The 25,873-nt window shown below is 37.1% G+C and overlaps 1 protein-coding gene across 4 annotated transcripts in view; it reads left to right on the top strand.

Moving 5' to 3' along the window:
* Positions 1 to 25,873, top strand: part of ABCB1 (ATP binding cassette subfamily B member 1) — a 120,434-nt gene that overhangs the window by 41,948 nt on the left and 52,613 nt on the right. For all 4 annotated transcript variants that reach the window (XM_047848085.1, XM_047848074.1, XM_047848083.1 and 1 more), the window contains 7 exons: positions 10,847 to 10,971; positions 19,866 to 20,037; positions 22,099 to 22,212; positions 22,330 to 22,440; positions 22,620 to 22,745; positions 22,855 to 23,058; positions 23,380 to 23,550. In XM_047848085.1, the coding sequence (XP_047704041.1) occupies positions 10,847 to 10,971; positions 19,866 to 20,037; positions 22,099 to 22,212; positions 22,330 to 22,440; positions 22,620 to 22,745; positions 22,855 to 23,058; positions 23,380 to 23,550 (1,023 nt within the window). The remainder of the gene's footprint in view (positions 1 to 10,846; positions 10,972 to 19,865; positions 20,038 to 22,098; positions 22,213 to 22,329; positions 22,441 to 22,619; positions 22,746 to 22,854; positions 23,059 to 23,379; positions 23,551 to 25,873) is intronic.

Below are 25,873 nucleotides of genomic sequence, written 5' to 3'. Positions count from 1 at the left end.
ATGTGAGGGCACGTTTACCCCTTGCTGCTTTCAGAATTTTCTCTTTATCCTTGTATTTTGCCAGTTTCACTATGATATGTCGTGCAGAAGGTCGATTCAAGTTACGTCTGAAGGGAGTTCTCTGTGCCTCTTGGATTTCAATGCCTTTTTCCTTCCCCAGTTCAGGGAAGTTCTCAGCTATTATTTCTTCAAGTACCCCTTCAGCACCTTTCCCTCTCTCTTCCTCCTCTGGGATACCAATTATGCGTATATTATTTCTTTTTAGTGTATCACTTAATTCTCTAATTTTCCCCTCATACTCCTGGACTTTTTTATCTCTCTTTTTCTCAGCTTCCTCTTTTTCCATAACTTTATCTTCTAGTTCACCTATTCTCTCCTCTGCCTCTTCAAGCCGAGCTGTGGTGGTTTCCATTTTGTTATGCATTTCGTTTAAAGCGTTTTTCAGCTCCTCGTGACTGTTCCTTAGTCCCTTGATCTCTGTAGCAAGAGATTCTCTGCTGTCCTCTATACTGTTTTCAAGCCCAGCGATTAATTTTATGACTATTATTCTAAATTCACTTTCCGTTATGTTATTTAAGTCCTTTTTGATCAGCTCATTAGCTGTTGTTATTTCCTGGAGATTCTTCTGAGGGGAGTTCTTCCGCTTGGTCATTTTGGATAGTCCCTGGCGTGGTGAGGACCTGCAGGGCACTTCCCCTGTGCTGTGGTGTATAACTGGAGTTGGTGGGCGGGGCCGCAGTCAGACCTGATGTCTGCCCCCAGCCCACCGCTGGGGCCACAGTCAGACTGGTGTGTGCCTTCTCTTCCCCTCCCCTAGGGGCGGGATTCACTGTGGGGTGGTGTGGCTCGTCTGGGCTACTTGCACCCTGCCAGGCTTGTGATGCTGGGGATCTGGCGTATTAGCTGGGGTGGGTAGGCAAGGTGCTCGGGGGCAGGAGGGGCAGGCTTAGATCGCTTCTCCTTAGGTGATCCACTTCAGGAGGGGCCCTATGGCAGCGGGAGGGAGTCAGATCCGCTGCCGGAGGTTTGGCTCCGCCGAAGCGCAGAGTTGGGTGTTTGCGCGGAGCGAGCAAGTTCCCTGGCAGGAACCAGTTCCCTTTGGGATTTCGGCTGGGGGATGGGCGGGGGAGATGGCGCTGGCGAGCGCCCTTGTTCCCCACCAAACTGAGCTCTGTTGTCAGGGGGCTCAGCAGCTCTCCCTCCCTTTGTCCTCCAGCCTTCCCGCTTTCCGAGCAGAGCTGTTAACTTATGACCTCCCAGACGCTAAGACGCGCTTGTTGTGGGAACACAGTCCGTCAGGCCCCTCCGCTTTTGCAAGCCCGACTCGGGGGCTCTGCTTGGCCGGCGAGCCGCCCCTCCGCCCCGGCTCTCTCCCGCCAGTCCGTGGAGCGCGCACCGCCTCGCCGCCCTTCCTACCCTCTTCCGTGGGCCTCTCGTCTGCGTTTGGCTCCGGCGACTCCGTTCTGCTAATCCTCTGGCGGTTTTCTGGGTTATTTAGGCAGGTGTAGATGGAATCTAAGTGATCAGCAGGACGTGTGGTGAGCCCAGCGTCCTCCTAAGCCGCCATCTTGCCGCAACTCAAGATAAATAGTTTAAATATACCCATCATAAGAGGAATTAACAGTGGATTAAAAAAACAGATGAACCAACTACATGCTGTTTCAAAGAAACTTAATTCAAATTCAACAACATAGGTAGAGTAACAGGATGAGAAAAGATACACCATGCAAACATTAACTTAAAAATGGCTATATTAATATCTGGAAATTTAGACTTCAGAACAAAGAAAGTTATTATAAAAAGAATAATACATAATGATAAAAGTTGCAATCCACCAGGAAGACATCTTGATCCTAAATGTGTGTGCACCCAATAACAGCCTTCAAATATATGAAGTGAAAGGTCGGAGAATTGAAGGGAGAAATAGAAAAATTAATTCAACAGTTACAGTTGAAGACTTCAACACCCCCTTCTTAGTACTCATAAAACTACTAGACAAAAAATAAGCTAGAATATAGAAGATCTAATCAATACAGTGAACCAATAGAATCTAATTGAGATTTATAAAACACTATGCAACAACAGCATAATCCACTTTAAACATTCACCAATATAGATCATATCCTGGGCCATAAAACAAACCTCAACAAATTTAAAAGAATTGAAGCCATAAAGTGTGTTTTCCCTGACTACAGCAGTGTCATACTAGAAACAAATAAAAGAATGACAATGAGAAAATCTCTAAGCATGTGGGAGTCAATAGACTTTTAAATAATCTTTGGATCATGAAGTTTCAAATGAAAAGCATATATAACTAAAGGAAAACAAAAACACTGTCAACATTTTGGGATACAGCTAAAGATGTGCTGAGGGAAATTTATAGCATTAAATATCTACATTAGGAATGAGGAATGGTCTGAGGCACCTAGGTGGCTCAGTCAATTAAGCATCCTGACTTTGACTCAGGTCATGATTTGGCTCATGGCATGATCTCACGGTTTGTGAGTTCAAGCCCCGTGTCGGGCTCTCTGCTAACAGCTCAGAGCCTGGAGCCTGCTTCGGATTCTGTGTCTCCCTCTCTCTCTGCCCCTCTCCCACTCACCTATGTCTCTCTCTCTCTGTCTCAAAAATAAACATGAAAAATAATTATAAATTAAAAAAATGAGGAAAGGTCTCAAACCAATAATATAAGTTTCTACCTCAAGAAACTAGAAAAAGAAGAGCAAAATAAAATCAAAGCAAACAGAAGTAAATAAAAAGGTAACAGCAGAAATTAGTGAAATTGAAAATAGGAAAATAATAGAGAAAATCAGTGAAACAGAAAGCTGGTTTTTCAAAAAAGTCAATAAAATTAGCACGACTAGCAAAAATACACACCAAATCAAAATAGCAAGAATGAATTAAAGGATATCACTATAAATCCTGCAGGCCTTAAAAAGATAATAAGGGAATACTGCAAAAAATTTTACACTCCTAAATTTAAAAAGTTTGAGATAAACTGCTTAATAACAGCAAACTGCCAAACGCAACTAAGGTGAGATAGACAATTTGAATGGCCCTATAATCACTAATATTTTGTGACTTCACAGCTCTTAGAAAGAAATCCCCAGGCCCAAATGATTTTCATGAAAAATTCTACCAAACATTTAAAGAAGAATTAACACGGATTTATATAATCTCTTCCAGGAAAAAGAATACTTTCTCTTCTTTACCACAGATTAAGGACCATTTTCCAACTCATTTTATGAGGCTAGTATTTTTTGATACCCAAACTAGACAGCAAAGACAATATAAAAAAGAATGTACACCAATATCTTTCACAGACTGAGAGTTAAAATTCCTCAGTAGCATACAGGTGACCCTTGAACAACACTGGCTTTGAACTGTGTATGTTCACTTCTCGGACTTTCTTTTAAAGTTCACTTATTTATTTTGAGAGAGAGAGAGGGCAAGCATGGGCGTGTGAGTGAGGGAGAGGCAGAGAGAGAGAGGGAGAGAGGGAGAACCCCAAGCAGGCCTGCACAATCAGTGCAGAGCCCAGTGTGGGGCTCAATCTCAAGAACCATGAGGTCGAGATATGAGCTGAAATCAAGAGTAGGACACTCAACCGACTGAGCCACCCAGGCATCCCAGTTTTATATAGATTATGTACTATTTCCATATTATTGATTGAGCCCTATTCCCTGGATTGAAGTAAACCAGTGAAAAACTTGGAAGCATTTCTTTTTTAAGTTTATTTATTTATTTTGAGAGAGTGAGTGAGAAAGCATGATCAGTGGAAAGACAGAGGCTGAGTCCCAAGCAGGCACCCACGATTTTCTTAACGTTTTCTTTTCTCCAGCTTACTGTATTGTAAGAATATGTGTATAATATATATGTGTTAATTGACTATGTTACCCGTAAAGCCTCTAGTTAACAGTAGGCTATTAGTAGTTAAGTTTTTGGAGAGTCAAAAGTTATACAGAGGGGGTGCCTGGCTGGCTTAGTCAGTAGAGCATACAGCTTTTGATCTCGGGGTTGTGAATTTGAGCTCCATGTTGGGTATAGAGATTACTTAAAAGTAAAGTCTTAAAAAAAAAAAGTCATACATAGACTTTTGCCTGTGTAAGGTGTTGGCATCCCTTTCATATTGTTGAAGGGTCAACTGTATTAGCAAACCAAACCCAGCAATGTATAAAAAGAATACTATACCGGGGCGCCTGGGTGGCTCAGTCAGTTAAACGTCCAACTTCGGCTCAGGTCATGATCTCGCGGTCCGTGGGTTCGAGCCCCGTGTCGGGCTCTGTGCTGACAGCTCAGAGCCTGGAGCCTATTTCAGATTCTGTGTCTCCCTCTTTCTCTGACCCTCCCCTGTTCATGCTCTCTCTCTGTCTCAAAAATAAATAAATGTTAAAAAAAAAAAAAAGAATACTATACCATGACCAAGTGGGATTTGTTTCAGCCAGGTAAGACTAGCTCAACATTTGAAAATCAATCAGTATAATTCACTGTATCGACAAGGTAAAGAAGAAAAACTGTGTGATAATATCAACTGACAGAGAATAAACATTTGACAATATCCAACACCCATTGGTGATTAAAAAACCCAAAACCCCAAAACTAAAAAAACCTCTCAGCAAGTCAAGAATGGTGGGATATTACCCCAACTTGATAAAAATCATCTGCAGAAACCCTACAGCTAATGTCATGTTTAATAGTGAAAGTCTGAATGCTTTCTCCCTAAGACGGGGAATAAGGAAGGTAAGGAGGTCTGCTCTCCCTACTCTTTTCAACAAAGTATAGAGCTTCTAGTCATTATAAGAAGGCAAGAAAAAGAAAGGCATATAGATCAGAAAAGAACAAATAAAATTATATCTATTTATAAGTAGCATACTTTTTTATGTAGAAAATCTTAAGGATCACTTCTCAGCCTTTTGGCTAGGATCAAGTGAAAATCTTAAGGAATCTACAGTCTTCTAGAACTAATAATTGAATTTAGAAAGGTCACAAGTTACCAGATCAATTACATTTCCACACAGTAACAATAAACATGCACAACCCAAAATGTAAATAGTAAGTTAAAATTAATACCATTTGTGATCACTACAAATAAGGTAATACTTAGGTATACACTTCATAAAACATATATAGGATCTGTATGGTGACAATTATTAAATGGTCATGAAAGAAATCAAGGCTGAGTAATTGAAGAGACATGGTATGTTCATGGATTAGAAGACCCAACATAGTAAAGATGTCATTTCTTTCCAAACTGATGTGTATGTAGATATAAGGCACTTCCTATAAATATATAAATATTACAGTAGGATTTTCTTGCGGACATAGACGAGACAGCTATTCTAAAATTTATATGGAAAGACACAGGCCCTAGAAGAGCTAAAACAATTTTGATAAAGAATAAAGTGAGAAGAACAGGTCCATCTGCTATCAAAGTTTACTCTACTGCTGTGGTATACTGGCTGAAGGATAGACTCATAAATCAATGAAAACAATAGAGGACCCAGAAATAGACTTATGCAAATATGCCCAGCTTATTTTTGATGAAGATACAAAGCAATTCAGTGAAGGAAGAATGAACTTTTCAACAAATAGTGCTGGAGCAATTGGATATCCACAGGTGCAGGGGTGAGGGGGGGGACCCTTGAATGAAACCTCACACCATATAAAAATTAACAAAAATGGATCATAGACTTATATGTAAGATGTAAACCTATAAAACTTTGAGAAGAAAACACAGAAGAAAATCTTTAGGATCTGTGCCTAGGCAAGGAGTTCTTACATTTGACACTAAAAGCTCAATCCTTGGAAAGAAAAAATTATAAATTAGGCTTCATCGAAACTAAAAATTTTTGCTCTCTGAAAGCCATGTGAAGAGGATGAAAAGATGGGCTACAAACTGGGGAATAATTATATGCAAACTTATCCAGACAAAGGACTTAGTATCCTAAAACTAAAAACTCAGTAAAAAACAAAACAATTAGAATGGACAAAAGACATGAACAAACAGTTTGTCAAAAAGGATATACAGATAGCAAGTAAGCACATGAAAAGTTGTTCAGTATTATTAGCCATCAGGAAAGAACTAAATTAAACTACAATGAGATATCACTACACATCTATCAGAATTGCTAAAACAAAATTAAAAAATAAACCAAATGCTGGTGAGATGCAGAGAAACTGAATAACTCGTAGATTGTTGGTGGGAATGTAAAATGGTAGGGCACTCTGGAAAACAGTTTTGCAGTTTCTGGAAAACTAAACATGCAATTACCCATACAATTCAGCAATTGTACTCTTGGGCATTTATCTGAGAATAAAGAAAATTTTGTTCACTCAGAACCTGTATTCAAATGTTTTAGCAGCTTTATTTGTAATGGTTCAAAACTGAAACAACCACAGATATCCTTCAACGTGTGAATGATTAAACTGTGGAATATTTATACCATGGAATACTACCTAGGAAAGAACTAGGAATATACACAACAACCCAGATGAATTTCCAGATAAGTTATGCTGTGTGAAAAAAGCCAATCCAAAAAGGTCACATCACATTATGAATTAGCTTATATAAGTATTCTTTAAATAATAAAATTCATGACATAAAACAGATTATGCTTTTCAGGGTTAAGGGATAGGGAGGAGAGGAGAGGAAAAGCAAGGGGCAAGGAAAGAGGTGGCTGTGGCTATGAAGAGTAGCACCAAAGGATCCCTGTGGCGGAATTGTTATGTTTCATGATTGGTCACATGAAGGTACAGAGATGATAATGTTGCTTAGAACTAATCACATGGACGTGAGTGCATGTAAAATAACATTGACAGATAAATGTTAAATGTTAAATTCCTGATTGGGATATTGTACTGTAGTTTTCAAGATGTTTTTCTTGGGGAACACTAGATGAAGAGTATGTTGAAAAATAAATTTTAACTGAGTGAATTTGAAGATCTGATTGGGTTTATTCATTGAAGCATGAATCAGGCAGCATCTCATCTACAAATAGAAAGGATCTCCAAAGAGCTGTATAAATGAAAGGTTTTTATCCGCAGAAGAGGACAGAAAGAGAAAGTTTTCTAAGAAAAGATTGTGTCAGTCAAGATCACCTTCCTTTGGGGGAAGGGCATGCAGATGACTTCATTAGTACTGATCAAGTCATTTCAGAATGACTGGTTAAATGTCACATTTCTGGGAAAGGCTGAAACTGCAATTAAGTTAGATACTAAGTCTTGGTTTGCTGGCTTGAGGCTTAGCACAGGTGACTCCATTTTAGATCTTTTGTCTCTGTTGTTTCTTACAACTGTACGTAAGTCTACAGTTATCTTGAAATAGAAAAGTTAAAAAAACATAAAGCATATATAAATTATATCAATACAAAACAAAAACCTAAACTGAGAAATGGAAAAATGGGAGAAAGATAAAGATCAAAATATCTGGTCAGAAATATTGCTTCTGAATGTATTAGTTTGAATAATACAAAATTGCCTATATTACACATCTTAACTTACTAAAATGGCAATTTCACGTCTCAAACTAAAAAAATTAAGTTTTGTTAAGAAATTGGCCATCTGTGGAAGAAAGGATGAGTAAGTGATACTTTATGTGGTTATTTGTAATGGAAGTATCACCATTCCATAATTTTATATTAGAGGGATAGTAAAAGTTCATTTTTCATATTCCTGAGAATAGTTTGGAGATTTTTTTTTCTTTGAAAAGACATGATCTCTTCAAAACAAAGAGAAACTAACAAACACTTAAGATTCTACCATAATCTTGCCTAAGCATGTATATATTTGTGGAAGGTCTTAGAAGAGAAAAAGATCCAGGTTTATTGAAGTAATTGATATGGTACTTGATATATCAACAGTGAATTAAAATAACATATTTTGAAACTCCAAATTCAAAAATATTTCTGCTAATCTTTCTGTATTTGGCTGCATCGTGATCACTGTGGGATGAGGTTTCAAGGGCAACAGAGAAAAATAGCTGAAGCGTATTGCCTATGCCTCTTACATTATGCAGAGCTGTTTGTTCAGGGATGGCAATGACCACACTAACTCAGACACAGACTATGAATGATTTTGGCAAGTGTGGCGGAGAAACCCTAGGAAGGACGGGAGGGGCAGAAGAGTTTTCCCTTCTTCCCTTTGAGGTTCTCTGGCTGGTCCAATAATTAAATTGGTGTAAGACAGATGAACACTAGAATAACAAGAGTTTAATAACATGTATACTTCCTGTATACATGGGAGGGACCAAGGAAAACTGAATAACTGCCCAAAATGGTTGAAGCCATCACCTTAAATACCATCTTCAGCTAAAGACAAAAGAAGGTGTTTGGGTTGGGGTGTCAGTTATAGGAGCCTATTAGGAAAGGCACAATAAGCAAGGGTAAGGTTGTTATGCAGATTTAAGTATTTGGTTGTCTTCTCTTTTAATACAAGTTTCTAGAGATTTAAAGTCTCGCCCTTGTCTTGGCACATCAGGGAGATACTCTTCCAAATGGATATTTCCATGTGTGCCTGGGTGACTCAGTCGGTTGAGCATCCAACTCTTGATTTTGGTTCAGATCATGGTCATGGATTGAGCCCCTTGTCAGGTTCCATGCTGACCATGGCCCCTGCTTAAGATTCTCTCTCTCTCTCTCTCTCTCTCTCTCTCTCGCTCTCGCTCTCTTTTGCTCATGCACTCTTTCTCTCAAAACAACAACAACAACAAAAAACAAACAAAAAAAACCAAATGGAGATTTCCCTTATACATGTATATGTGTCTTACAAAAGGCTAATTTCTGCTTGGTTCTTGGATTTCTTCCTGTGTTTGCAATTTCTTAAAAATAACAAATTTAAAATAATATGTGTCGGGGCATATTTTGTGTGGCAAATTTTGCTTCTTTGTGGTTGCTTTGAGAAGTCAGGAAAGTCTAGTGCATAAGTGGGTTATTGCTTTGGGTACCAAAGAAGATAGGTACATACAGCACCATATCTGTACATAGAACACAGTTAATAGATTTTCATTTGCCTTCACCCACCCATTCTTGTTGCTGGACAAGGGTCTGTTGCCTGGTGCTCAGCAAGCCGAATACTGACCCCAGCTTTGTGGCAGAGAAAAAGGGTTTTATTATAAAGCATCAAGCAAGAAAGTGAGAGAAAATTTCTCAGTCTGCCTCCCCGAAGGGCTGCAGTTGGGTATATATAAGGATAAGGGGTCAAGATGTCACAGGGTATGTAGGTTGAATGGAATAAGCTGATTGGATAAAAGGAAAAAGGGAGGTATTCTCTCTTCTGGGATTCATGTTCATTAAATAGCAGCATAAGAATGAGAGGTGTGGAGATCTCAGGATATGTCATCACACAGATGTTACTTTTGTTCACTCTTGATGCCTTTTGTACAACCACAAGAATTCTTCCCGTTTTTCTCTGTTCTCAGCTAGTCTTACCCGTGGTTGGTCGGCTTCTGCAAACCGGCTCCTAAATCGATCAGGTTAACCAGAGTCTCCTTACAGTAGAATGGCCAAGCATTTGTTAACTCAACATGTCAGTTTCCGTCTTAAATCCTTCACAGCTCCTTTTACTTTCACACACAGCAAAAGAAGAAATACACTGTTAAAATCAAAACCACTTAGAGCTTTTCACTGATATGACTGATATAAATGAGTCCACAAATGCCTATAAATTACTTATTGAAAGGGTATAATACTTTATTATTAATTGCTTACATGTAACCCCTAGATGGCTGACTACATAAGCATTCCAGGTACAAATAGTAACCTTAGTCCTTTGCCCATATCACTTGATCCGATTTTCATAATAGGGCCCTTGGGGAGCCCAGTTTACGTGTCAGTGCTGGCCTCCCACCTTATACTTCTGTTCCAGAGAACAATTAGCAATTGCTGTGTTCAGTTCATACCATATTTCCTTGATGTAATTAATGCCTTTTTTCCCCTGTTTTTATGATTATGGTATATACCTTCTTTTCTGAAATTTAAAATCTCCCCGAAGTTCCGTTTTATTTATTTAGATGAGGATCCGTGAGGTAGTTGGTGAAAAAATAAAAATTTTAATTTATTGTATGCCATCTCAGTCCAAAAAGCATTTGAAGTGGCTAACAGAGTGAATATATATACTTAAAAATAGAACATCATTTCCCTCTCTCTTTTTTCCCCTCCCATATGTTCATCTTGTTTTGTTTCTTAAATTCCACATATGACTGAAATCATATGATAATTGTTTTTCTCTGACTGACTTATTTCGCTTAGCATAATACATTCTAGCTCAATCCATGTTGTTTCAAATGGCAAGATTTCATTTTTTTTTTATGGCTGAGTAATATTTCATTGTATATATATACACCACTTCTTCCTTATCCATTCATCAGTCAATGGACATTTGGGCTCTTTGCATAATTTGGCTATTGTTGATAATGCAGCTATAAACATTGGGTGCATGTACCTCTTCCAATCTGTATTTTTGTACCCTTTGGGTAAAAACCATGAGAGACTCTTAAAGGTAGGGAACAAATTGAGAGTTGATGGAGGGAGGTGGGTGGGGATGGGCTGGATGGGTGATGGATACTGATGAGAGCACTTGTAATGAGCACTGGGTGTTGTATGTAAGTGATGACCCACTGAATTCAACTCCTGAAACCAATATTGCACTGTATGTTAGGTAACTAGAATTTAAATAAAAACTTGAAAAAAAATAGAACATTATGACCAAAGATGAGTTGAAAGACAGATTTTATTCTATATATACACTAACATACAAACATTGTTGGTGTATATATTTGTGTTTCTTTTACAGAAGATAAAATTAACTTGTTAAAAATTTTCAAATGATCTGAAATTATATTTTTAAACAGATACTATCTTCATTTACTGATAAAGAACTCTTGGCATATGCAAAAGCTGGAGCAGTAGCTGAAGAGGTCTTAGCAGCAATTAGAACTGTGATTGCCTTTGGAGGACAAAAGAAAGAACTTGAAAGGTTTGAGTCTCTTTTTTTAAGTTGCTAGAAATGTTAAGTTCTCTGTCATCTGATATGCCGTTCAGGTTGACAGTGTTGAGTATAAGGGTGTGTATGTGTGTGTATATATTTTTTAATAGCTTCCTCGATGTCGTACAGCATAGCTAATATTCTGGAAAAGTTGTAATTTTAGTTGTATTCCTCTTATATCTGCTAATTCAAAACATTTTCTAGAATGTCTTAGGTCGGTAGTGACAATGAAATGGTTTCTTAAGGCTAACATATTTTATATATGATGATAATTTTCCCCATAGAGTTAATACTTGGTTCTCTAAGACTAAATGAGTATTTTGTGTAAGATCTAGGGAGACATTTTAATCTGTGGTTCATTTCCCCTCTTGCCCAGGCACCTAATCAGTTATGTGATGCTTTTGGAAGATAAAAATATAATTAAAAAGCACCTTTGTACAAAAGGTCAAAATCTTTATTATATGTTGTTTAGTATATTCTTGCAACTGTCCCTTTTTATTAGATTTATGAGAATGTAGATAGTAGTTTATTGCAGTGTATAATATTCATCAGATCCATTGATTTCTAAACAGTGACAGACTTTATTTAAAATTGAATATATGTTATACTATTCTGATATTAGAGCATTTTAATGTTATGAACATATGTATATTTGGAAATTAGGAATACTGAACTATATTGTTTGGAACATTATACATTGTTGGTAAAGCCATAAGAAAAACAAGGGAATTTTTATAAGTCAGAATAATAGTCCCCTCTGGGGGAGATGAGACATGGTTAATTAGATTAAGACTCATAGCAAGGGGCTTCTGTGGTTCTGATGTGTTCTGTTTCTTGACCTCAGTTGTGTGCTGACATGGGTGTTAATGGCATAATTATTCTTTATAGTGTACCTATGTGTTTTTAGTATACTTGTGTTCGTAATATATATTTCATACCCACAAAGATGCCCTCTGAGGCTAAACACCTACCATTGTTCAAAGGAAAGCAGTACTGTATTCTCTCCTAATTTTTGGTAAGGTTTTTGCTTTTGCCTTAAAGTATGTCTGACTAGTAAAATGAGAAGTCTTGCCTAATGGTCAAGCAAGCATCCAGTCAAATACAGCTTTCCTCTTTTGGAGCTTAAATTTTATCAAGGGGAGGGGAAAGGTGCAGATGATAACAAATAAACAAAATATCTAATATACCAGTTGGGTAAATATTATTTGGGGATATAAAATACTCTGTTAGAGTCATAGGGCATACTATTTAAAAGATGATTCAGAAAACTCTTTTCTGAATAGTTAATGTTTGAGCAAACACAGAGGGAAGTTTTGAGCTCAGATTCTTTTCCAGTTTTTCTCAGTGGAAAGGTAGACCAGAGAAAGAATATGTCCACCAACATAGGGAAACAAATACAGCTTTTCTGCTTCTGCCCAGTTTCTGAGCTGGGGGAAAGCATCTCCCCATAGAAATCAAAATCTCAAGACTCACTCTCCGGTGCCCTTAGGATCTGAATTTACAAAATTCTGTGAGCTAAGGAGTGCTGTCTCCCCGAAACTGAGTATTTCACATTAAAAACAAATCCTAGTTCCATGATACCACTAGGGTATCTGGTAGAAGAAATGAAAAACTGCTAAAGATTAACAAATGAAGCATCCAAATTAAGAAGTTAGAAAAAGAACAACAGAGTAAAGGAAGTATAAGAAATAATAAACAGCAAAAAACAATTGAATAGAAAATAAATGTAAAAAAGCAGAGGCTTGACAAATCCATAAACTAATTCTTTGAAAAGACTAATTAATAACCAAGTATTTTGCAAGTTTAATCAGGAATAAAAAAATTAATAAAAAATTGCTACAGATAAAAATACATTTTATTTTTAAAAAGTACAGCTTCATGGCTCAAGAACAGACACTCAGATCAGTGGAATAGAATAGAGAACCCAGAAATGGACCCACAAATGTATGGGCAACTAATCTTTGACAAAGCAGGAAAGAATATCCAATGGAATAAAGACAGTCTCTTCAGCGAGTGCTGCTGGGAAAACTGGACAGCGACATGCAGAATGAACTTGGACCACTTTCTTACACTATACACAAAAATAAACTCAAAGTGGATGAAAGACCTCAATGTAAGACAGGAAGCCATCAAAATCCTCGAGGAGAAAGCAGGCAAAAACCTCTTTGATCTTGCCCGCAGCAGTTTCTTACTCAACATGTCTCTGGAGCCAAGGGAAACAAAAGCAAAAGTGAACTACAGGGACCTCCTCAAAATAAAAAGCTTCTGCACAGCGAAGGAAACAATCAGCAAAACTAAAAGGCAACTGACAGAATGGGAGAAGATATTTGTAAATGACATATCAGATAAAGGGTTAGTGTCCAAAATCTAAAAAGAACTTACCAAACTCAACACCCAAAAAACAAATAATCCAGTGAAGAAATGGGCAAAAGACATGAATAGACACTTCTTCAAAGAAGACATCCAGATGGCCAACCGACACATGCAAAAATGCTCAACATCACTCATCATCAGGGAAATACAAATCAAAACCACAATGAGATACCACCTGACACCTGCCAGAATGGCTAACATTAACAACTCAGGCAACAACAGAGGTTGGCGAGGATGCAGAGAAAGAGGATCTCTTTTGCATTGTTGGTGGGAATGCAAGCTGGTGCAGCCACTCTGGAAAACACTATGGAGGTTTCTCAAAAAACTAAAAATGGAACTACCCTACGACCCAGGAATTGCACTACTAGGCATTTATCCAAGGGATACAGGTATGCTATTTCGAAGGGACACATGCACCCCCATGTTTATAGCAGCACTATCAACAACAGCCAAAATATGGAAAGAGCCCAAATGTCCATCAATGGATGAATGGATAAAGAAAATATGGTGTATATATATACATACACAATGAAGTATTACTCGGCAATCAAAAAGAGTGAAACCTTGCCATTTGCAACTACGTTGATGGAACTGGAGGGTATTATGCTAAGTGAAATTAATCAGAGAAAGACAAAAATTATATGACTTCACTCATATGAGGACTTTAAGACACAGAACAGATGAACATAAGGGAAGCAAGAATAATATAAAAACAGGGAGGGGGACAAAACAAAAGAGACTCATAAATATGGAGAACAAACTGAGGGTTGCTGGAGGGGTTGTGGGGGGGGATGGGTTAAATGGGTAAGGGGCAATAAGGAATCTACTGAAATCATTGCTTCACTATATACTAATTTGGATGTCAATTTTTAAAAATAAAAAATAAAGTTAAAAGTATAGCTTCATGCTAATAAATTATAAAACCCTAATGAAGTAGACAATATCCTAGAAAAATATAGGCTAAAACTCTCACTTGAAAGGACGAAAACTTGAGTAGGCCAACAATCATTAAAGGAATTGAATCCAAAGTTTAAAATCTCTACTCCTGCCCTTATATACACACATAAACAAGCAAAACCCACAGAGTCCAGATAATTTCATAGAAAGGTTCTACTAAAACTTCATGAACGAGATAACTCTATCTCATAGAAATTGTTTCAGAGAATGGAAGAAATATATATAGCAAGTTGTGAGTTCATCTTATGAGGCTGGTGTAACTTTGATGCCAGAATAAGACAGATACATGAGAAAGGAAAATTACAAAGCAGTTTAACCTAAAACATAGATGCAGAAGGTGTAGATAAATTATTAGCTAAACAAATCCATGTGAAAAATATCAGATTAAAGAAATCTTGAACTTACTGGCTTTATCCCATGAATGCAAAGATGGTTAACATTAGGAAATCTATTAATTTAATTAGTCATATAAACAGATTGAAAGGAAGAAGCATTTTGTATTAACAGATGGTGAAAAAGAATTAATTATGTATTATTCATGACAAAAACTCATAAAACCAGGAGTAATAATTGATTTTCTTGATTCAATAAAAAGTATATACCAGAGATGTATAGGAAGCATCATACTTAATGGTGCAATGTGAAAAGCATTCCTTAAAATGATGAATGAAACAAGTATGTCTGCTAGCATCATTTCTGTTTAGTGTTGAACTGGTTCTAGATAAGACCAAAGAAATAAATAAGAGTAAGAATAATAGATGAAAAGAAAAAAAAGAAATAAAAGTTTTAAGGATTGAAAACAAGAAGCAAAACTGTCATTATTCACAGATGGTATGATTGTATGCACAAAAATTCCAGTAGCCTCTGCAGACTAATAATATTCAGTGAGATCTCTGGGTACCTGATCACAATTCAGAGAAAATTGCTGTGAAGCAACAATGAATGATTAGAAAACATATAAAATGTCATTAATTCTAAGATGCACATTTTTCTCTCACAGTTCTGAAACTGAGATAAATCTTACAATCAATGCCATCTTATAGTTGCTGTGGGTCTGGATTGAAGTCAGTTCTTGCAGGATTTGTGTTTGCTTCTGCCATTCACTGGGGACACTATTAACCTGAGACCACCTTACATTAAATTATATGTCTAGGAGTTTTTGAACCACACTGGCAGTGTGAATTTATAGTTCAGACCTGCATGAGTAATTGCCTGTGGTTCCGATTCTCAGGGAGTTGTTTTTCCTCCCTTTACCTGATACCAGGGTTGAGACATGCAAGTTCCCTTGCTGTCACTTTCCCTGGGGCATGTGCTTACTATACTGAGGCTGTAGCCCTTTGACTCCCAGCTGTATATGGAGTGTCTTATTTTTTTATTAATTTTTTTAATGTTTGTTTATCTTAAAGAAAAACAGAGTGTGGATGGGGGACGAGCAGAAAGAGAGGGAGACACAGAATCTGAAGCAGGCTCCAAGCTCTGAGCTGTCAGTGTAGAGCCCGTCATGGGGCTTGAACTCACGACCCATGAGATCATGGCCTGAGCCAAAGTCAGTTGCTTTGATTGACTGAGCCACCCTGGTGCCCCTGAAGTATGCTATTAAACTCCTTAATGCTACATAAAATAACAGAATAACACTAACTTCTTACAATTAATGACATCCTAAATTTGATGAATAGGATAATTTTTAAAAAGGTATTATTAGAAATAAAAATTATAATTATGTATGGGATGTAAATAACATTGGCAAGGAGAGAAAGGACATCATGCGAGTCAAGTCCAATCTTCAGAACTTAGATAAATCTGATTATTTTAGTTCGGTAAAAGTTTAAATAAATTGAGGTGTTTGTTGTTTTTAGTTTAACTGTTTTCATTAATTAGGTACAGTAAGGGTTTTTTTTTTACCTAAAGAAGATGGGGATCAAATTTTTATTATAAGAATAAGCAAATGGGCATACACAGCTGTTTTCAAAGATTCATTTTTTTGTGTGGCATCATTCATTCAGAAGACATTAGTTACTGGCATGTATCTTTGAAAGGACATTCTCTGCTGGCAAATTGGAAATTGGTTTTGCCTTTAAATAAAGAGTAGATTCAGGACTACAACATGCTGGCATAAGTTTCTTTCCAGGTTGGCCATTTCTTGAAAGTTCATTCATTCAATAGTTTTAGCCAGTATCTACCACATACACTGCACTAGGCTCTAGGTTTTCAGTAGTGAATTGGAAACGGAAAACCTTGTCCCTCTTATGATCCTTAGTCCAAAGAGTAAGATGGAGAAGAAGGGAAGGAAAGAAAGTAGAAAAGAAGGTAAAAAAGAAATCATTGATGAAATTAATTAAATTATCAACCTTTAAAAAATTTTTTTAACGTTTTATTTATTTTTGAGACAGGGAGAGACAGAGCATGAACAGGGGAGGGTCAGAGATAGGGAGACACAGAATCTGAAACAGGCTGCAGGCTCTGAGCTGTCAGCACAGAGCCCAACGCGGGGCTCGAACTCACGGACCGCGAGATCATGACCTGAGCCGGAGTCGGCCGCTTAACCGACTGAGCCACCCAGGCGCCCCAGACCTATAAATTGTACTATGAAAGAATCAAGGAGTGTGCTGTAATAGCAAGGAGGGAAAATTTACTTTAAATATGGCAGTCAGGGAAGGCTGTGGCAGTCATGTCCTCTCTGAGGATATTTCATCTAGGCTGAGACTTGAGGGATGAGGAAAAGCCTGCCCTGGTGGGATTAGGGATAGAAAAGTCTTCCAAATTTCCTGAGGTGGCAGAGTTTGATGTATTCTAGAAAATACCACGAATGAGGCTTATATGCCTGGAGCTGTGTTGAGTGAGGGGAGATGGAAAGGCTTTTGAAGGAAGTGGCGGTTATGGTGAGGAGGTAGGATTTTACTCCAAGGGCTCAGGGTTTTAACAAAGGAATGAGTATCCACATAATATGTTAACATCATTTCTCTGTGTGTAATTGGTTTGGTGATTGGAGGAGAGCAGTTAAAGATTGGAAACAGGGACCAGCTGTGGTTGTAGCCCAGGTGAAAAGGCTTATGGTGGCCTGAGGTAGACCGCAGGCAAGAGAGGGGAGAGAAGTACCTAGATTTCGGATATAATTTGGAAGTAGGATTGCTAAAATTATATTTAGACGAAATGTAACCCTTCAGTTTTCTTTTTAGTTCTTTCCTTTCCTTTCTCTGCTTCTGCATTGACAGGTAATTAAGGTCTTAGTTTGACTTTCTCTCCCAATTAGCAGGTGCAGGAGGAAGCTGGCTTTCTTGGAAAGGAAATTTAACGAGAGTTTAAAAGGAAATTCAACTCAGTAGTATAAGAATAGCTTTATTCTCCTAATTTTAAAATGATATTTTCCTCTCTTGTGTATGTCCTACCTGTTAGTATTTATTTCTCTTGCTTAACTAAAATTGTTTCTTGCTGTTGTAAGTGGCTGTTTATATCACTGATATATATTTTCATAATATTTAAGAATTTTTTTTCAAAATATTGTTGTTTTTGTTGTGTATCTTTAATCCATTCTAGGAGTGTCACTTTAATTACCATTCTCATACTAATGCTTTTAATGAGTAGATTTTATTATCTGGTTTTATAGTGTGGTATTTTTATTAAAATGCTAATCAAAAAGCCTGTGTAAAAGTAGTATTGTCGATTTCTCCTTCCTCCTTACCCTCTTCCTTTTTTCATTTTCTTTTCTGGTATCTAAATGATTTTCTTCCTTGTTGTTGCTTCTTCCTGTGAAAGTGTTTCCTCTGGCTGCATGGTACCACAACATGTCATTGAAATGATTTCTGCATTAGTCTCGGTAAGCAAGAACTGATGTAAAGGAAATAACAATAAAGGTGTGGGTCATGTGCATTAAAGTTCCTTATTTGTAATCGTGTATTGTCCATGCCTGGTAATGTCTTTTGTCTCAGGTCAACTCAAAAAGTGGGAAATAGATAGATAGATAGATAGATAGATCAACCATTGAAACACGTTACTCAAAAATAATGTTTTGTGGGGCGCCTGGGTGGCGCAGTCGGTTAAGCGTCCGACTTCAGCCAGGTCACGATCTCGCGGTCCGTGAGTTCGAGCCCCGCGTCTGGCTCTGGGCTGATGGCTCAGAGCCTGGAGCCTGTTTCCAATTCTGTGTCTCCCTCTCTCTCTCTGCCCCTTCCCCGTTCATGCTCTGTCTCGCTCTGTCCCAAAAATAAATAAAAACGTTGAAAAAAAAAATTTTTAAAAAAAAAAATAAATAAATAAAAAAAAATAAAAAAAAAAAATAATGTTTTGGGGCGCCTGGGTGGCGCAGTCGGCTAAGCGTCCGACTTCAGCCAGGTTACGATCTCACGGTCCGTGGGTTCGAGCCCCGCGTCAGGCTCTGGGCTGATGGCTCAGAGCCTGGAGCCTGTTTCCGATTCTGTGTCTCCCTCTCTCTCTGCCCCTCCCCCGTTCATGCTCTGTCTCTCTCTGTCCCAAAAAATAAATAAACGTTGAAAAAAAAAATTAAAAAAAAAATAATGTTTTTGTTCAAAGATTATAAGTGGCAAGTTAGGGTTTTTTGCAGAGAGAAACTCTAATAATTTACTATTTTATTACTCTAAAGTTCTGTTTAAGTTCCATCTTTAGTAGACATAGTAGTCATGTAAATTGCATTTGGCATGCTTTTAATTAGTACACTAGCTAGTTAAAAAAAAGTCATGAAGGCAAGAAAGAAGGCATGCTCTTGCCGGAGCAAGACTTTACCTTGGCTGTACATTCCAACTAACAGAGTGAATCCTCCAAAGAAAATATGATACTACATATTATTTATGTAGTTATGCTTTTACAGATCAAAGACCTCAACATATGAATTCTATATGGAAGTAAGTTCTTTCATTTCAGTAGCTATGAACTTTTTCCTCCTGCAAGGCAATGTTCTAAATTCCCAGGGAGATATGATGAAAAAGGATGAAGACAGATTTAAGACTCAATTATAATCTATCCTATTTCTCTAATAATTTTACCTTGATTCTATATTTACAGAGATTCTTAAGAAAAGAGACATGGAGATAAGCTAATGGAGCCCACATAAAAAAAAAAAGAAGAATTTTCCTTAATGTTTCCTTAAACATTCAGAGATTTAAGGGATTTCCTTGTGGTGGGCACTTTCTAGCATTATATCTGCTTTTTATTATTTAATTTAAAAGACGTGCAGATTATGAAGGAAAAACAGATGTTTTCATAGCTTCTATTTTTGTCTTGACTATGAAATAATGCAAATTCTGGAAGTTTTGCTAAACATAATTTCCCTTATTTCACTTTTGTTAAGGCCAGAAAGAACCTTTTGTAACACTTTCCCCCAAATTATTTAATCTCTGTAATCCTCAGTTTACTCTTTTACAAGAAGGGATTAATACAATACTAACATCATAGGGTCAACGTGTGGACAGAAGGAGAAAATACATGTAAAACACCTACCAACAGGGCTGGGCACATTCTAAGTACTTCATAACCATCATGTTATCTTGGCTCATTTCTTATGATTTATGAGTATTTGTGATAGTTTTTGTTATTTCTCCAAGGTACAACAAAAACTTAGAAGAAGCTAAAAGAATTGGGATAAAGAAAGCTATCACAGCCAACATTTCTATCGGTATCGCTTTCCTGTTGATCTATGCATCATATGCCCTGGCATTCTGGTACGGGACCTCCTTGGTCCTCTCCCATGAATATTCTATTGGACAAGTACTCACTGTAAGTGATGTTTTGTTAAGAAGTGAATCTCTCATAAAAACTTCAGTGAAGTTGAGTGGTGTTGGCTTGAATGATGTTGGAGAATAGATTTTGAAGAACTATTTAGTAATACAAAGAGTCATGTGCTACTAGATTAAAAGTGGAAAGGCAATTAGATGTATTGAGTAACCAATGTTGTCTTTTTTGCAGATTCCTTGCGCAGTTTTTTCTTGCAGCCTAAATAATACTAACATTACTAATCTCTGTAGCATGAACTTTCATTTGTTGAGATTATTTCTTTGTGTCAGGCTCAATGCTAAGCATTTCGATATTATTTTCCGATTTACTCTTCACAGCAACAAATGGCAAAATACACAGTTTAACTATTTTTCAAATTCTTTTGAATGACAACTAGTCCAACTTGCGAAATTATGGAAGTATTAATTGTTACCCGTCCTTAAAAAATACTGTTTAGAGGTTCTCTGCCTTACAGACCTTTGTACAAGCACAGAAAGCTTGCCATTTGATGTTACCCTCTTTTATTTAAAAATGGTGAAATGGTTCATAAACCAAGCTCAATCTGTATCTTGATCTAATGAAGCACATAGTTAGAAGAGTGACCCAGTTCCTTTTTCGTAGGCCAAGCACAGGTATATTGTTAGTACCTAGACCATATTTTGTTAAGTCCCTTAAAGTACTTCAGGAACCAGATTTGTAATGTGGATATAATAATTGTCTCATCCAAAAGGTGCAAGGCTATGTAGTTAATAATGGCTTTTACCCAAGGCTTTTATTAGGATAGTAATGTTGTTGGTGAACCTAGGTTGCAATAAGAAATGTGTTCTACTTAATTGTAATGCCGATAAGCAGTTTAAAATCCTGTGTTCACTGATCCTAGATCTGCCTCACAAACTGGAAGTGTGCAGAATATGAGTAAGAACATGGGATTTGAAATCAGGCTGACTTGGTTCAAATTCCAGCTGTGCCACTTACTAGCCGTGTGGTTTGGGGTAGCCACCTAGACTTCAAGTTTATGCTACCTCTTTTGCCAGATGAAAATGGCAGGAATACTTTGCCATAACTTTTCAGTGTAGTTGTAAGTCTTAACATGAGAAAATGAATATAGAATCACTTAGCAAAACTCCTTCTGGGTAAATTATTGGGTAATATAATATCTGTGTGACTTAGAAAGAAATGAATAGTGATACTAGTTGGCTGTAACCCTGAAGAAAAACATTTTCATTTTTGCAAAATGAAAAATAGAAAACCTGTTTATCAGACCTCAAAGAGAACACAGTCTGTTAGAAGGAAAGAAGACAACCCGATAAAGAATAATGCCCTAGATGTATGCTTTATCATTTACAAAATGTTTTCATATATACTGTTTCATTTGATATAACTCTGAGGTTGCCAGGTAAGGAAAACAGAATCCTGCGTACTTTTGCAAATTTGGACCTTGGTTTTCTAACACTCCTATTGATGTTTGTCTCCCCTCTACCCTGCTGATGATCTAAACCAAACTTCTTAGCCGTTAAATAAATATATACTAGAATTATTATTATATTTTGGTCCTGTGGAATTTATATCATTGTTTCACTGAGCAAGTAAGACTAATTCTGCATTATAAATCAAAAAAATATTTAGGGGCGCCTGGGTGACTCAGTCAGTTGAGCATCCGACTTCAGCTCAGGTCATGATCTCACACGATCTCTATACTGACAGCTCAGAGCCCGGAGCCTGCTTTAGACTCTGTGTCTCCCTCTCTGTCTGCCCCTCCCCTGCTCACACCCTGTCTCCTCTCTCTCTCTCTCTCTCTCTCTCTCTCTCTCTCTCTCTCAACAATAAATAAATAAATAAATAAATAAATAAATAAATAAATAAAAAGTTAAAAAAATTTTTTAAGTATTTAAATTGTTAAAATGTTTTTAACACCCAGCATTCGTAAGTTGCCTTGCCATTTCAAAATTTAATTAGCTGAAAAAAATAAAAATAACATTTAATTAGCTATGTTAGAAGGAAGATGTATGGAAAAAAATGTAATAAACACTAAGTAACTTGATGATTTTCCTTCACATTCTTCAGGTTTTCTTTTCTGTATTAATTGGGGCTTTTAGTGTTGGACAGGCATCCCCAAGCATTGAAGCATTTGCAAATGCAAGAGGAGCGGCTTATGAAATCTTCAAGATAATTGATAATGTAAGTTTGGGCTAGCCATTTATACATCTCTCTAAATGTTTTTCTAATTAAAAGTCAACCTCTTTATCACTTTATCCAACTCTCCACAAAAACCTTCTGAAATTTTATTCTGTTTAGAAACCAAGTATCGACAGCTATTCGAAGAACGGACACAAACCAGATAATATTAAGGGAAATCTGGAGTTCAAAAACGTTCACTTCAGTTACCCATCTCGAAAAGAAGTTAAGGTACAATGATAAATGATTCATGAGCGATTCCACCATGTATTGGATGAGGAGTCTCTGATACTTTCTTTTAGTGATTTTAAAGAAATGTATATTTAACCCTAGGTTTGACTTGAACTGTCAATTCATAGTCCCAATATCTGTGTATTGCCCTTAAGTTTATTTCTCATTCATTCTGTTAGATCTTGAAGGGCCTCAACCTGAAGGTTCAGAGTGGGCAGACAGTGGCCCTGGTTGGGAACAGTGGCTGTGGGAAAAGCACGACAGTGCAGCTGATGCAGAGACTCTATGACCCCACAGATGGCATGGTGAGGTGACTCTTGCTGAACTAGATGCTGCAGCAATCAGCAGTTACCATTGCAAATTTCACATTAAAAATCTGCAATGCATGGAAATCACACTTACTTTTTATTTCAGGTCAGTATTGATGGACAGGACATTAGGACCATAAATGTGAGATATCTTCGGGAAATCATTGGTGTGGTGAGTCAGGAACCTGTGTTGTTTGCCACTACAATAGCTGAAAACATTTGCTATGGCCGTGAAAATGTCACCATGGAGGAGATTGAGAAAGCTGTCAAGGAAGCCAATGCCTATGACTTTATCATGAAACTCCCTAATGTAAGTCTTCCTTGATCTTTGCCATGCTAGAGATTGAAAGAATAGAATGCTGGCTAATGCATAAGAAGTTAGGAATCTACTAAAAAAATAGATTATCCTTCTAAGAAGAAAGATCAAGATTCCTTCAGATTTTCAAGCTCTAGCACCATCAACTAGTAGTAGGCATATTTGTAAAAAATGGTGTTGGTTATTGCTAAATTTTAAGGAACTGGACTGTATTACCTGTGGACCTTGGATTGTTTATGGGATTACTTCCCATCTTAAAATGTGACCTGAGATAGCTTGTTCTTTTGCTAACCGCCTTTATCTTCTGTGTTGTAGAAATTTGATACCCTGGTTGGAGAGAGAGGGGCCCAGCTGAGTGGTGGACAGAAACAGAGAATCGCCATCGCTCGGGCCCTGGTTCGCAACCCCAAGATCCTCCTGCTGGATGAGGCCACATCAGCCTTGGACAGTGAAAGTGAAGCGGTGGTTCAGGTGGCCCTGGATAAGGTCTGTGAGCCTCAATTCACACCGACTTGATTCATGAGCATAATACTATTTTTAAAAAGGGACATTTCCGATGACTCCTAAAGTGATCTTTTAAGCTATCAAAATGAAATCTTCAGTCCTCTTTGGACCTATTCATTTAATTTCTATTTATCTCCTTTTTAAAGTAGAAATGAACAAATTTTGACTGAATGGTACTTGGGAATTTTTTAAATTAAACAATGAGAAATACAGATTCAAATGAAAATTGGTCTTCATTGCAATCTTGAAAATTTGACTTTAGAAATAACCCAGTTATTTAGACTTTCTGTTTTGACAACAAGAGGAAAATATAATTAGAAGTTTCACGTTTAATTTCCAAGATGTAAATACCTATTGAAGACTACTGGAAATGAGAAACCTCTTGTCTGCGGAGAACTGATGATGTTGGAAACTTACGTGGGCCATGAAAATTCCTTGACTCTCAACAGGATTTGACCTTCCTACAATCCTTGAGTTCACATGACTTGTTCACGAAATCAGATTTGAGTGTACTGTGCCAGTCTTGTGTGCTTGGTCTCTGGCATGTATTGGTAGCCAGGCTAGTTCTGTGAGGACAAGGAATGTGAAGACCTTTTTTTAAGTTTTTATTTAAATTCCAGTTAGTTAACATACAGTATAATATTAGTTTCAGGTATACAATATAGTGATTTAACACTTCCATACATCTGGTGCTCATCAAAATATATGGTGCTCTCCTTAATCCCCATCACCCACCCCCCCAACAACCTCCCACAACCCTCAGTTTGTTCTCTATAGTTAATAATCTGTTTCTTGGTTTCCCTCCCTCTCTCTTTTTCTCTTTGCTTGTTTGATTTGTTAAATTCCACATTTGAGTGAAATCACATGGTGTTTGTCTTTCTCTGACTGAATTTCATTTAGCATAATGCTCTTTACCTCCATCCATGTCATTGCAAATGGCAAGATTTCATTCTTTTGTATGGCTGAATAATATTCCATTGTATATATATACCACATCTTTTTTACCTTTTCATCTGTTGATGGATACTTTTTGGCTATTTCCATAATTTGGCTATTATAGCTAATACTACTGTAAACATTGGGGTGCATGTATCCCTTTGAATTAATATTTGTGTATCCTTTGGGTAAATGCCTAGTAGTGCAATTGCTGGATCATAGGGTAGTTATATTTTTAATTTTTTGAGGAACCTCCATACTGTTTTCCACAGTGGCTGCACTAGTTTGCATTCCCACCAGCAGTGCGAGAGGATTTCTTTTTCTCAGCATCCTCACCAACACCTGTTGTTTCTTGTGTTGTTGATTTTAGCCATTCTGACAGGTGTGAGGTAATGGCTCACTGTGATTTTGATTTGTATTTCCTTGCTGATAAGTGATATTGAGCATCTTTTCATGTGTCTGTTGGTCATCTGGATGTCTTCTGTGGAAAAATGTCTTTTCATGTCTTCTGCCCATGTTTTAATTGGATTATTCATTTTTTTGAGTGTTGAGTTTTATAAATTGTTCATATATTTTGAACACTAACCTTTATCAGATATGCCATTTGCAAATAACTTCTGCCATTCTGTAGGTTGCCTTTTTTGTTTATTGTTCCCTTTGCTATGCAGAAGCTTTTTATTTAAGTCCTGTTAGTTCATTTTTGCTTTTGTTTCCTTTGGCTGAGGAGACATGTCTAGAAAGAAGTTGCTGTAGCCAGTGTCAAAGAGGTTACTACCTGTTGTTGCTCTAGGAATTTTATGGTTTCAAGTTTCAAATTTAGGTCTTTAATCCATTTTGAATTTATTTTTGTGTTGCTGTAAGAAAGTGGTCAACTTTAATACATTTGCATGTGGTTATTTATCCAGTTTTCCCAAAACCATTTGTTAAAGAAATTGTCTTTTTCCTGTTCGATATTCTTTCCTGCTTTGCTGAAGATTAATTGAGCATTTAGTTTTGTGTTCATTTCTGGGTTTTCTCTTCCGTTCCATTTATCTTTGTGTCTGTTTTTGTGCCAGTACCATCCTGTTTTGATCACTACAGCCTTGTAATATAACTTGAAGCCTGGAATTGTGTTGCTTCCTGCTTTGCTTTTCTTTTTCAAGGTTGCTCTGCCTATTTGGGGTCTTTTGTGGTTCCCTATACATTTTAGGATTGTTTGTTTTAGCTCTGTGAAAAATGCTATTGGTGTTTTCATAGGGATTGCATTAAATCTATAGATTGTTTTGAGTAATACAGACATTTTGACACTGTTCTTTCAATTCATGAGCATGGACTGTTTTTCCATTTCCTTGTGTCATATTCAATTTGTTTTATTGGTGTTTATAAAGTT

This window comes from Prionailurus viverrinus, chromosome A2 (assembly GCF_022837055.1).
Source record: "Prionailurus viverrinus isolate Anna chromosome A2, UM_Priviv_1.0, whole genome shotgun sequence".
NCBI classification, from domain to species: domain Eukaryota; kingdom Metazoa; phylum Chordata; class Mammalia; order Carnivora; family Felidae; genus Prionailurus; species Prionailurus viverrinus.
The sequence above is the reverse complement of the archived record's forward strand: the minus strand, read 5'-3'. Positions and strand labels throughout refer to the sequence as shown.